The sequence below is a fragment of the Micromys minutus genome (genome assembly GCF_963924665.1).
Source record: "Micromys minutus genome assembly, chromosome: X".
NCBI classification, from domain to species: domain Eukaryota; kingdom Metazoa; phylum Chordata; class Mammalia; order Rodentia; family Muridae; genus Micromys; species Micromys minutus.
Window position 1 is genome coordinate 128,019,934 of NC_137970.1, and position 14,766 is coordinate 128,034,699.

The 14,766-nt window shown below is 36.7% G+C and overlaps 1 protein-coding gene across 2 annotated transcripts in view; it reads right to left on the minus strand.

Moving 5' to 3' along the window:
- The window catches only part of TMLHE (trimethyllysine hydroxylase, epsilon), a 147,979-nt gene that overhangs the window by 19,604 nt on the left and 113,609 nt on the right, over positions 1–14,766 (minus strand). The window contains exon 6 of one of the 2 annotated variants that reach the window (XM_080909547.1): positions 7,853–8,089. The exons of the other annotated variant lie outside the window; for it this stretch is intronic. Coding sequence (XP_080765673.1) covers positions 7,853–8,089 — 237 coding nt within the window. The remainder of the gene's footprint in view (positions 1–7,852; positions 8,090–14,766) is intronic. 2 annotated transcript variants of the gene reach the window in all.

The following is a 14,766-nucleotide window of genomic DNA, read 5'->3' on the forward strand; positions in this document are numbered from 1 at the left end:
AAAAACCACATGGCATTGGTTCAGAGACATTCAGATAGATCAATGGAATAGAATTGAAGTCCAAGAAATGGACACACCTATAGTCACTTGATCTTTGACAAAGGAGCTAAAAACTTTCAGTGGAAAAAGGACAGCCTCTTCAACAGATGGTGCTAGTTCAACTGGCAGTCACCATGCAAAAGAATGCAAATCAATCCTTTCTTATCTCCTTGTACAAAGCTCAAATCCAAGTCAAAGACTTACATATAAAACCAGGTACACTGACACTAATAGAAGAGAAGGTGGGGAAGAACTTAGAACATACAGGCAGAGGGGGAAATTTTCCTGAACTGGACACCAATGGCTTATATATACTCTAAGATCAAGAATCAACAAATGAGACCTCATTAAATTGCAAAGCTTTTGTAAGGCAAAGAACAGTGCCATTAGTACAAAACTGCAACCAACACAATGGGAAAAGATATTTGCCAACCCTACATCTGATATAAGGCTAATATCCAATATATACAAAGAACTCAAGAAGTTGTACTCCAGAGAATCAAATTGCCTTATTAAAATATGGGGTACAGATCTAAACAAAGAATTCTCAACTGGGGAATAACGAATAGCTGAGAAGCACCTAAATAAATCTTCAACATCTCTATTCATCAGAAAAATGCAAATCAAAACAACCCAGAGAAAGGACTGAAGGAGCTGAAAGGGTTTTTAACCTCATGGGGAGAACAAAATATCAACCAAACGAACACTCCAGAGCTCCCAGGGACTCAAACACCAACCACTTTTTATACATGGAGAGACCCGGGGCTCCAGCTGTATATGTATCAGAGGATAGCACTGTCTGGCATCAATGGGAGAAGAGGCCTTTGGTCCAGTGAAGGCTGTTTTTTTTTTTTTTTTTTTTTTTCCCTACAGTGTAGGGGAATGCCAAGGCACTGAGTTGGAGAGAGATGGTTGGAAGCATGGGGAGGGCTGATGGGAGCTGGGGAAGAGGGGATAACATTTAAAATGTACATACAGAGAATATAAAACATAAATAAATAAATAAAAGAAAAAGAAAGCAAAAGGAAAAAAAGATAATAGAATGTACATAGTCTGAAGAGGGGAAAATATTAGAAAACGAAGAGTTAATGAAATGAGATGAATGAGCAGAGGGAAAAAATGAACAAATATGGGGAGAAATAACTAACACTATGTTTTAAAAAATGTCATATATAGGGAACTATCATAAAAAAGTAGAAAGTCTCTTGGAATGATATCTATACATACATATCAAGTTCATATATTTTAAAAAGTATTATATGTTTGCTCTGTAACAAGGGAACAATTCCTCATTCAGATATCATAGGCTAACAATTATTCTTCCTTATATTTAGTAACTTGGAATTAAGGCCTTATTACTGAAAACATACCTTTCCAGAATCATATGACAGAGAAAAATCAATCTGGAACCAACCTAGAAGATTTGCCTCTACTCACTAGGTTTCATAGGGCTATCTCAATGATAACATGGTCACTAAAGAAATAAAGAAAGAAATTAAAGACATCCTGGAATTTAATGAAAATGTTGACAATCATGCCCAAATTTATGGGACACAATGAAAGCAGTGCTAAGAGGAAAACTCATAGCACTAAGTGCCCTGGTAAAGACACCGGAGAGATCTTACACTAGCACCTTAACAGCACACCTGAGAGCTCTAGAACAAAAAGAGGCAATTACACCCAAGTGGAATAGAAGGCAGAAAATAGTCAAACTCAGAGCTGAAACCAAACAAATAGAAAGAATACAAAGAATCAATAAAACCAAAAGCTGCTTCTTTGACAGAATCAAAAAGATAGATAAACCCCTAGCCAAAGTAGCCAAAGGGCCCAGAGACAGCATCCAACTTAACAAAATCAAAAATAAAAAGGAAGACATAACAACAGAAACTGAGGAAATTCAAAAAATCATAAGATCCTACTACAAAAGCCTATACTCAACAAAACTGGAAAATCTATATGAAATAGATGGTTTTCTAGACACATACCAAAGTTAAATCAAGAGCACGTTAACTATCTAAACAGGCCAATATCCCATAAAAAAAACAAAACAAAACAAAACAGAAACAAAAACCCAAATGGATTTCAAATAAAACCTGATACCTATATTCCTCAAACTATTCCATAAAATAGAACCAGACGGAACATTGCCTAATTCACTCTATGGAGCTACAATTTCTCTGATACCTAAACTACACAAGAACCCAACCAAAAAAGAGAACTGCCGACCAATCTCTCTTTTTAATACCAATGCAAAATACTCAATGAAAATACTCAATAAAATTCTTGTTAGCCAAATCCAAGAAGACATTAAAACCATCATTCACCACGATCAAGTAGTCTTCATCCCAAGTATGCAAGGTTGGTTCAATATATGAAAATCCATTAAGGTAATCCACTACATAAATAAACTAAATGAAAAAAAAAAAATCACATGATCATCTCCTTAGAAGCAGAAAAGGCATTTGACAAAAATAAAACACTCCTTCATGTTAAAAGTATTGGAGAGATCAGCAATTCAAGGCCCATAACCAAATATCATAAAACAAATTTACTGCAAACCAACAGCCAATATCAAATTAAACGGAGAGATACTTGAAGAATCCCATTAAAATCAGGGATAAGGCAAGGATGCTCTATTAGTCAGGGTTCCTGTTCCTGCATGAAACATCATGACCAAGAAGCAAGTTGGGGAGGAAAGGGATTAGTCACTTTACACTTCTACATGCTGTTTATCACCAAAGGAAATCAGGACTGGAATTCAAGCAGGTCAGGAAGCAGGGGCTGATGCAGAGGGCATGGAGGGATGTTACTTACTAACTTTCTTCCCCTGGCTTGCTCAGCCTTCTTTCTTATAGAACCCAGGTCTACCAGCCCAGGGATGACACCACCCACAATGGGCTGGGCCCTCCCCCCTTGATCACTAGAGAAAATAAATGCCTTACAGCTGGGTCTCACAGCTCCTTTCTCTGTGATAACTCCAGCTTGTGTCAAGTTGACACAAAACCAGCCAGTACAGATGCCCACTCTCCCTGTATCTATTCAATATAGTACTTGAAGTGCTAGCTCGAACAATAAGACAACAAAAAGAGATCAGGGGGATATAAATTGACAAAGAAGAAATAAAGGTATCACTATTTGCAGATGATATGATAGTATACACAGACAACCCTCAAAACTCAGCCAGAGAACTTTTCCACCTGATAAACAACTTCAGCAAAGTGGCTGGATATAAAATTAACTCAAATATATCAGTAGCCTTCCTTTTTCCAAACGATAAACGGGCTGAGGAAAAAATTTAGGGAAACAACTCCCTCCACAATAGACACAAATAATATAAAATATCTTGGAGTAACTCTAACCAAACAAGTGAAAGATCTGTACTACAATAACTTCAAGTCTCTCAAGAAAGAAACTGAAGAAGATCTCAGAAAATGGAGAGACCACCCGTGCTCATGTATTGGCAGAATTAACATAGTAAAAGTTGCTCCCCTACCAAAGGCATTCTACAGATTCAATGCAAATCCCATCAAGATCCCAACACAATTTTTCAGAGACATAGAAAAGGCAATTCTCTAATTCATCTGGAAAGGCAAAAACACCCAGAAGAGTGACAATAGTTCTTAACAATAAAAGAATGGGGGAATCACCACCCCTGACCTCAAACTCGACTACAGAGCAGTACTGATAAAAACTGCATGGTATTTTTACAGAGACAGACAGGTTGATCAATGGAATAGAACTAAAGAGCCAGAAATAAAACCACACACTTAAACATGCCTTATCTTTGACAAAGAAGTCAAAAATATACAATGGAAAAAAAAAGAAAGCATCTTCAATAAATGGTGCTGGTCTAACTGGCTGTCTGTATGAAGAAAAATAAAAATAGACCCATATCTGTCACCCCACACAAAGCTTAAGTCCAAGTGGATTAAGACCTCAACCAGATAAAACTAGATACACTGAATCTAATAGAAGAGAAAGTGGGAAAGAGCCTTGAACTCATTGGCACAGGAAGAAATGTCCTAAACAGAACTCTAATGGTTCAAGCTCTAAGATCATGAATTGACAAATGGAACCTAATGAAAATGGATAGCTTCTTTAAGGCCAAGAACATAGTCAATAAGACAAATTGGTACCTACAGACTGTGAGAAAAACCTTCATTAATCCCACTTCTGACAGAGTTCTAATGTCCAAAATATATAAAGAACTCAATAAGATATTCACTAAAACCCAAAGGTCTCAATCAAAAAATGAGGTATAGAACTAAACTGAGAATTCACACAGAGATATTTTGAATGGCTTAGAAGAACTTACAGTAATTTTCCAAGTCCTTCCTGAGAAATCCAAATCAAAACAACGCTCAGATTCCACCTTACACTAAGCAGAATGGCTAAGATCACAACTTCTGGTGACAACACATAATTTTGAGAATGTGGAGAAAGAGCAACACTCCCCCATTGCTAATGGGGTTGCAAACTGGTACAACCACTCTGGAAATCAATTTGGATGTTCCTTAGAAGACTGGAAATAGATCTACTTGAAGACCCATCAATACTACTCTTGAGAATATACCCAAAAAATTCCACACCATGCTACAAGGACACATGTTTCACTATGTTCATAGTCACCTTATTTGTGATAGCCAGAAGCTGGAAACATCTTAGATGTCCCACTACAGAAGAATTGATACTGAAAATGTGGTTAATTTACACAGTGGGATACTACTCAGCCACTAAGACTGAGCACATCCTGTGTTTTCAGACAAATGGATGGAACTAGAAAATATCACCCTGAATGATGTGACTAAGATCCAGAATATATACATGGTATGTACTTACTAATATGTATATATCAGCCAAAAATTGTATAGAATATGCAAGATACAGTCTACAGAATTCAAATAAATCAACAAGCTGAAGGGCCCATGTAAGGAAGCCTCAGTTCCACTTGAGAGTGAGAAGAAACCAACCACAAGGGCGGAGGGAATGAGGGACCTAGGAGAGAAAGGTGATGGATGGGGCATGGAAACATCATCTGGTTGACCTCTGGAGATAGGTGAGGTAGGAGGTGGGGGGATCCCCCCTCCAGAATGTACCAGAGACCTGGGAGGTGAGGGACCATAGGACTCAAGGGTTGGCTTAGATAAAATGCCCTACAATGGGGAAAGTCAGCTTGTAGACCCCACCTCCAGCAGAAAGACAGGGCATTAAGTGAGGAATGGGGTTGCTATTCCACAGTCAAAACTATGACTCATAATTGTTCCTGTCTGAAAAATGTGCAGAGGTGGAAATGGAGAAGAGCCTGAAGAAAAGAAGGTCCAGAGAAAGGACCAAAAGGGGATCCAGTTCAAGGGGGTGGCTCCAAGGCCTGACACCATTACTGAGGCTATGGAGCACTCATTAAAAGGGATCCATCATGACTGCTCTCTGAAAAACCCAACAACCAGCTGAAAGAGTCAAAAGCAGATATTTGCACCCAAACAATGTATTGAAGCTGCTGATACCTGTGGTTGAATTAGGGAAAAGCTGTAGGAAGGTGAGGAGGAGGGTGACCCTTTAAGAAGACTAGCAGTCTCAACTGACCTGGACCCCTGAGACCTCTAAGATACTGAGCCACCAACCAGGCAGCATACATCAGTTGATATGAGGCCATAATACATATACAGCAGAGGACTCTTGGGTCTGGGTTCAGTCAGAGAAGATACACCTAACACCCAAAAGAGACTGGAAGCCCCAGGGATTTTAGAGGTCTGGTGGGGTGGGTTGGGTGGGGCCGTTCTCGTGGAAATGGGGGAGTGGGAGGAGGTATGGGATGAGGAACAGTAAGAGGGTGGACTGGGAGGGGAATAAAATCTTGAGTGTAAAAATAAAACAAAACCAGCCAAAACAACAACAGAAGAAAGGGTTCATTTAGCTCCAGCTTCTATATCACAGCGCATCATCAAAGAAAGGTAAAACAGGAACTCAAACAGGGCAGTAATTTAGGGGCAGGAGCTGAAGCAGAGGGCATGGAGGAGTGCCAGTTACTGGCTTGCTCCTTATGGCTTGCTTAGCGTGCTTTCAGGACCAACAGCCCAGAGATGGAACCACCTACAATGGGCTGGGCCCTCCCCCATCCATCACTAATTAAAAAAATGCCCTCAGTCTTGCCCACAGGCCAATCTTATGGATGCATTTTCTTAATCAAGGTTCCTCTTAGATGTCTTCTAGCTTTTGTCAAGCTGACATGAAAACTAACCATGACATATGGACAGAAAAATAGAGGGTTCCATGATAAAACAAGAATAACAATATTTTAATGGTTTAATGTAGGTTGCAGGGTATGGTTTTCCCACATTAAATGCTTTTTAAAAAAATTTTCCATATGTTAAGGTGTTTATAGTAAAATGTTGGACCTACTTCTTATTTTATGTGGTGGGTATACAAGAGATGACTGAAGGAGTGTTCCTTGGAAGAATTTATCCAATAAAAGTGAATTACTATTGACATAATTCCTTCTACCTATGAGGATAAAGAACAGAGATGGTAGCTTATTTTTAACAATGGGTATGGTAGGTATTATTACTGAAACTCAGAAACTTATGATTAATAGGTTAAGTGGTTTGTTCAAGGCCATAAATCATTGATTGGTAGTCAGGATTTGACCTTTTCTGTACTATATCAAGTTACCTTTTGCAGCTTTTTCTCTTATGTTTACTTAGTACTTATCATTTGATATACTATATACTTGCTTTAAAAAAAATAGCTCATCTTATTAGAATGAAAATTCTATAGTCACAATTTTATCTCTAGAATCACAAACAATGCCTGTGTCTTTGTAGATACTTAACAAGTTTTTGTGGAAGAACAATGCACTGTATTAGTTAGCTTAATGAAGTAAAATACTATAAAAATATTGGCTGCAATATGGAAAATAACTTAAACCTAAATCAATGCAGTTTTCTCAGAAAGAATCTGTGTAGAAAATATGAATTGTGTGAGTTGAAGCTACAACAGTAAGAAGGGGTCAGGGCATGTAGAATAATAACACTTATAAGAATAACTTGAAGTGTTAGGAAGATATTAAGTGCATGTAGGGTTTTTTTAAGTTGTTGTTGTTTTTTTTTTTTTTTGCTTGTTTTTCAAGACAGAGTTTCTCCATGTAACATTCCTGACTGTCCTAGAAGTCACTCTGTAGACTAGCCTGGCATCAAATTCTGAGATCACCCTGACTTTACACTGGAAGGCTGAGATTAAAGGTATGTCTGGCCTGACTTTGATTTCTTCATCCAATGCTGAGAGAACCAACCAATGAGAAGTGTTCTTGTAACCTTCACACATGTGCAGTGGCTATATTTTCCTCACACATAAACACACACATGCATAATACAAATTTAAAAGATTGTTCTAGCTATAGCATACAAAATGGCTAAAAGGTGGGTAAAGGGAGAAATCAATGGTATTATGTTGAAATGATAATGGTCTCACACAGAAAGTGGCATTGCTGGTAGGAAGTACTGGCTACTTTGAGGAAAATTAGTAGGTAAATCTGGTTAGATTTGTTGTACAGGGTGAGGGACATGAAGAAGTTGAAGGTAGCTTTTGGTCTTTTATTTTGGCAATTCAGTGGATATATAATTCAATAAAACAATAGCAATTATATAGTGAGGTGAACTTAAGGTGAGTGGAGCCTATGAGCTAGATTTTAAATATGATACACTATATAGTCTATAATACCGCCAGTTGATGATTCGAGGAGATAGCTGGTTATACTTGTCAAGAGCTTAATATACAATAAATATGTGACATGGGAGAATAGCTGTTTGGTACTCACCTGATCAAATACAGCTCTTTATTCCATGGGTAGATATTTAAGATTGGCCCAACCCCAATCATGTGATTTTGACATTGTCCAACATTTTCAATATATTCATGCTTCAATGGTACTTTGCTGAGGAGTTCAAATTCTTCAGGCGCTTTTTGAAGTACTTGTTGTGCTGCATAGAATCCATCCACTAACAGTGTTCTGCCACCTGTTCCTTCATGCTTAAGACAATGAAATACTTGAATTCTAAAGAATATAAAGCAAATTCTTCTGTTCAGTGGATAAAAGAGAATATATTGAATTTCTAGTATACTATAACACAAGTGATTACTAAACCTACTTTGGTAATTTTAATGAAGAAAGAAATCCCATTTCCTAATTGTTCTTTTTCCTTCATAGAAAGTTGTACATTTTTACTCTTAAGTATGTTACTACACATTCATTTCAAAGATGTATAATATGTATTAAGGAATATACATGCCAGAGAAGACATGGGAATATAGACATAAACAAGATGTGGTCTCTGTTTTGATGATGCTCATAAAGCTAGTACCAATAGCATTTGAATAAAAAGTAAAGTTGTACACAAGTTGTGGTGAAGGCCATAAAAAAAGAAAATTAAAGAAATATTTGAGTGAGAAAGGGAACAGCATTGCTTAGTCTAAAATAATGAACAAAAATTGAAATGCAATGAATTTGAAGCATGGAGAAAGGCTTCTAGAAACAGACATACCATAACCAAATATGGTGATATAAATAAACAGGGCATATTCAAGGAAAATAAGTTTTTGTTGCCATATAATAGAAAACCATAGAATGTTCTTAATTTGTTAAAAATTTATGGTTATATTAGCATTTTTAAAGTATGGTTGGCAAGATGGCTTATCAGATAAAGGCACTTGCCTCTGGCTGATGACCTGAGTTTGAACTCTAGGAACCATGAACTGGAAGGAGAAAATTGATTCCCACAGAATATCTTTTCACCTACCCTTGTATGCATTGGCACACAAACCCAAATACCAAACATTTTTGTTATTGTCTTGCGATGTAGATCAATTGGTAGAATACATGTCTACAATGCACAAAGCCCAGGGATCAATCCTCAGTATCAGCATGATTAATGTGTGGTGATATATGTCTATAATCCTAGAACTTGAGAGGGCATTCTTGTCAGCTCCATAGTGAGCTTGAGACCAATCTTGGCTACCTGGAACCCTTTCTAAACAAAATAGAATAAAAAACCCATGAACAACAACAAAAAAATCTCCACCTTTCCTTAATATACTCTAATTTTGCTTCATAGAAATAAATCATTTAAAAATGTTTATTACAAGTGTTAGAAACAAAATCCAGGGCCTAATATGTTTGGCAAGTATTCTGCAGTCCTATGGGGACATCTTAGTAACTTCTGTTATACCACTCCTCCAATCTTCTGTTTAATGTTGTGTGCTGCTGTCAGGCTCCTCTCCCGATGACTGGCATCATTTCTGGACCATTATTACCCTGAACATCCCCAGATTAATTTGTTATCATATTTTTGCATTACTAAAATTTGTCCTATATCTGTTCATTTTTTTATTTATCTAAAAAGTTTCTCCAAGGTTTCAAGTGGCTATGACTAGTCATGGGAAATAATATCTATGTATCTCTTTTCCTGTAGCCTACAGATACAGATGTAGAACTTTCAGCTCCTTCTATAGCACCGTGTCTGTATGTATGCCATGCTTCCCATCAAGACAAAAATGGACTATCTGAGCCTGTGGAGTTATAGAAGACAGCATGTATCAAGACATAGCAGAACACAAGAAAACAAAATCACTTCAAGATAGTAGATGTAGATAGTTACAGATGAATCTCTGTAGACCTGCCTCTCGGGAACTGACTAAGAATCTTCAAGAATGGAACTCATAGAGATCTGATTACTTTAGGAAAATGCATCAATCAGAAAAGGAGACCTGAGGCTACCCCACTGCAATCACTGCATTGCTGCCCTTGTTTCTGATTTTCTAAGTGACCTGAAACTTCTTTCTAAGTGGCAAGTCTGTTTCTTATGCTGTAAAATTGTGTCCCCAAGCTACTCCAATATCATAGACACAGGGAGTAATGAAGGTGAGGTGGTCAAGAATGTGAGTGATCCACATATCTTCTGCAGAAAGTAGGAAGTAACATTAAATTCATTAGAGGTCATCAAAACAAACAATTCAGAAGCAGTAGTCATATCTTCATGATGGTAACCACATAGCAGCACACTGAGGTTGACTTTTGGTGGCTAAGAACTTAGAAGTACAGAGTAAAGGACAGGAAAGATCTGTTATAAATAAAAAGACCTGGTTCACATATAATATAGTAATTTAATGTATTGATTTTTCAGTCCAGTTTTCTATTTATCTAAGGGTTTAGTATAATTTTCTTTATTTCACAGACATGGAAACTGAAATGTAGAAAAGTTTGAGGATTTTTTTTTCTGTGAAATTCAACTGGAAAATATTACAGCTAAGACAAAAATCCAAAGCTCTAGGGACAAGCTATGGTTTCTTTCCCCATTCCATCTTCTGCTGTCTGTTGTCAATGATGCAGCCACACAGACTCAGCTGATTTTGACATTGTGCCAAGAAATCTTCTAGTTATAACTATAGTCCCCAATAAAATAATCCCATCATTTAAAAATGATAGTGATGTTTATTAAGATAGAATGCAGTTGGACATGTGCTGAGATAATAATGAAGGTTTGAAGAAGTTGTTCAGTTTACTGGTATGTTGAAATAATTGAAACATGTTTGATTGAATTATGTTAACAGAAAATGTTCTGGATGATGACTACTGATAGTCTGAAAAATAAAGTATAATTTTGAAATTCATGAGAAGAAATAAAGTTAACAATGATTATATTCTGCTATTTATCATTTTAGTGCCCTCTCACCTCATGTCTTTCTTTTTACTTTCCTGTTTTCTGTGGCTAGACAGTCATATCTGAAGAGAAGGAGCTAAGAACCATGGATAAGAAAAAAACATGTAAGGTCTAGGTTACCTCACTCATTATAATACTTTCTATTACCACCCATTTACCTATAATTTCATCAATTTATTTTCTTTACAGTTGACTAATATTCTACTGTGTATATTTATCACATTGCTACTATTATTGTTATTATTTTTGGTTATAGGACATTTAGGTTGTTACCATTTCCTAGCTATTGTGAATAGAGCAGCAATGAACATGGATGAGCAAGTATTTGTAGAATGGGATGTAAAATCCTTTGGACATATGTCAAGGAGTAGTACAGCAGGGTCCTAAGGTAAAATACTTTTAGCTTTTTCATGATTCTCCAGAAAATACCAGAGATTCCAGAGAGGCTGGATAGGTTTGCAATTTCACCAAGAGTGGATGAGGCTCCCTTTTTCTCTATATTCTGTCTAGCATTTGTTGGAGGCTGTTTTGTTGACTTTGGTCATTCTGACTGGAGTAAGATAAAATTCAAACTTTTTTTCTAAATTCACATTTCCTTAAATGCTGGTTAGTTTTGTGCCAACTTGATGTAACCTAAAATGATTTGAGAAGAGGAAGTCTCAATTGAAAAAATCCTCCATAAGATTGATCCGTAAATCAACTAATCTGGTCCTAATAGAGGTCCACAGAGACTGAACCACCAACAGAGAGCATATATGGGGAAAACCTATCTTATGGGCACATATATAACATTTGTGCAGCTCAGTCTTTATGTGGGACTCGTAACAACAGGAACAGGGTTATATCTGACTCGACTGCCTGACTTTAGATCATTTTCTGTTAACTGTGCTACCTTGTCTAGCCTCAATAGGGGAAGATGCACTTAGTCCTACTGCAAAATGATGTGAAAAGTATTATGAGGAGAAAGGGAGGACTGGATTATGGGAGGTTAGGGTTAGGGTTAGGGTTAGGATGTGAAAGAGAATGTGATGGTTTGCTGGAGTAGATTCTTGAGAAGGCATGGTATGTTTGTAAAGAGTACAGATAGAATCCCATAAACAGTGAGAGGTCGTTCTTGCATTTGCAACATGGTACAATATTTTGCTGGTCTTCTGTAGCTGTGCAACATTTCTCTTGTCTTTGCTGGCTATGCAGTGCTTTGCTGGTCTCACATTTCTACTGGTCTTTGCTGGTCTTTACTTTATAGAGAGAAATTCACCAAAGAACTTTCTGTGGTATTTTGGCTGCTTTTGCTGACTTGTGCCAATTTAGTGGAGCATCATGTCAATATTATAGAGCAAATCATAGCTACAAGTCTCATGTATCAAAATGCCTGATGCCTTAATTTTGAATGTTGCCATTTCCAAAGAAATTGTAAGGCTAGAAGATTCAGAGTTAAAACTATTGGGTATATTGACTGCAGAATATGGTACTCATAAAAGATAACAAGCAGGTTTAGGCTGTAATGAAACTCAAAGGTTTCCAGGGTATTGTAGTCACTGTGGAAAGAGCAAATATTGGTCTAAGGATTGTAGGTCCAAGAGAGACATATGAGGTAACCCCTTGTCATTGGGAAATGAACAGAGGAATCTGTAAGTTCAAGGCCCTGCAACACAAAATATGAGCCATTTTTCTTTGGTCAGCCAGAAGATACCAACTGAGCAGGAAAATCAAAACTAAATATTTCTGATCTTATACATGCTATATAAGGAAGTACAGCTTCAGATCTGGCCACAGATATGCCTTATACTATCCCCAAAGGTTAAATATTACAGGTTAACTACTGGTGTTTATAGTCCTTTACTTTCAGGGACAGTCTTTAGAAGAAGTGAATTAATTTCTATTAACTTCTCAAGATGCAAATTAATGCAGGGGATAGAATTTCTCAGCTGTTGTTCCTTATATCAAGGGTAAGGCCACTCCAACAGAAAGAACGAGGGTTTTGGGGACTATTGGAAAATGTGTGTTTGGGCAAACAATGGCTAATGATCAGAGAACCAAATTAATGATACAAATAAATGGTGTTGAAATAGAAGATTTGGTAGATACAGAAGTTGATGTTACTATACTTTCCCAAAAGTTATATCATCCAGATTGGCCACTTCAGAAGGTTTACACAAACTTTATAAGAAGTGATAAATTATCACAAATAAGACAAAGTGTCAGACAGATTCCCTGTGTTAGACCAGGTGGGGTACTCAAATTAATATTCTTGCAATTCCAGGGACAACAAATAAGAAAATTAGGGGTGATATGGTAGATGCTTCCGGGGAAGTTATTGATATAGGTAATTGAGAACAATCATAAGCTATACCCATTGTCCAAACACAGCGATCCAGTTTCCAGATTTATAGAAGAGGCCACTGTTGACATACCAACAGCCTTGCCCCTAAAATGGTTATAAAACAGACATGTGTGCCAAGAGCAGTAGAACTGGTACAAGATCAGCTGGAGGCTCAACATATAAGAGTCTACCAGCCCATGGGATTCCTCTGTGTTTGTTGTAAAAAGGAAAACAGAAAAATGTAGGATGATAACTAGTTTAATAGCAGTGAATAGACTAATTAAACCAATGGGTCCTTTATAGCTTAGACTTCCTTTACCTTCTTTGTTGCCAAAACCATGACATATAATAATAATAGACTTGAAAGATTGTATTTTCCCAATACTCTTGCATGAGCAGGACAGGGAAAGTTTTGCTTTCTCAGTACCTACTATGAACAACAGTGGCCCAATGAAAAGGCACCATTGGGAGGTACTTCTACATGAAATGTTAAATAGTCCAACTTTATGTCAATATATTGTGTAACAACCATTAAAAATAATTCACAGGCAATTTCCTCAATCTCTCATTTATCATGACATTTTGTTGGCTGATTCTAAGCCATGAAAATGCTTTAGAGAAAATGTTTAAGGAAACAAAGAACTGCTATGTTGGGGGTTACAGATTTCTACAGAAAAAAACACAAAGAAAAGATTCACATAAGTTATTTGGCTTTTAAAATCAGTCAACAAAAAAAATTGAACACAAAAAGTACAGATCCATAAAGATCAATTGTAAACTCTTAAAAATTTTCAAAAATTAATGGGTAACATTAACTGGTTGAGATTTACAACTGGTTTAAGTATGAGTTAACTAATTCATTTCAGATATTACAAGGAGATTCAAATTTTAACAGTCTAAGATATCTAACACCTGAAGCAGAAGAGTTAACTGTTGTAAAACAAAGACTATAAGATGCATATCTGGATTGAATTGATCCTAAACTTGATTGTATTTCGGTCATTTTACTTTCAACTCTTTCTTTTACTGGGCTCATTAAGCAAAGGGAAGATAATAATGTGGAATTGATTTTCTTAGCACATAAAATTAAAAAATTGAAGACAAATGAAAAAAGATTTCTGAATTAATTATAAAATGTAGACTATGACTACATCAATTGTCATGAAGAGACCTGACCAAAACTGTAGTACTTCTTAATAATGCTGAGATTATGTCATTATGGATTATCAGTAAATATTTGGATAGAGCTTGTAGTAACTACCTGGGAGAAATTGGTAACAAACACTCAAAATACACACACACACACAGACACACACAAACATACACACACATATAGTTTATTAAAAGAACTAATTGAATTCTCCCACATATTGTAAGAAAAATATCAATTTGGACTCATACAAGTTTGCCAGATCCATTAGCTAAAGGAAATGAGAAAATTGACCAGTTACTAAGAGGAAATGTGTTAGAAGCCTCAAATTTTCAGGAAAAAATATTAATGAAAAAGGGTTGAAATTTCCCCCGACTACTTGCACATATGATCCTACCCCATGTTTCCCCCTCCCTTTATCTCTCCTTTCCAAGTCTCTCCCACAATCTACTGCCTGTGAGAATTTTGTTCCACATTCTAAGAAGGACTGAAGCGTCCACACTTTGGTCTTCCTTATTCTTGGTCTGTGAGTTGTATCGTGG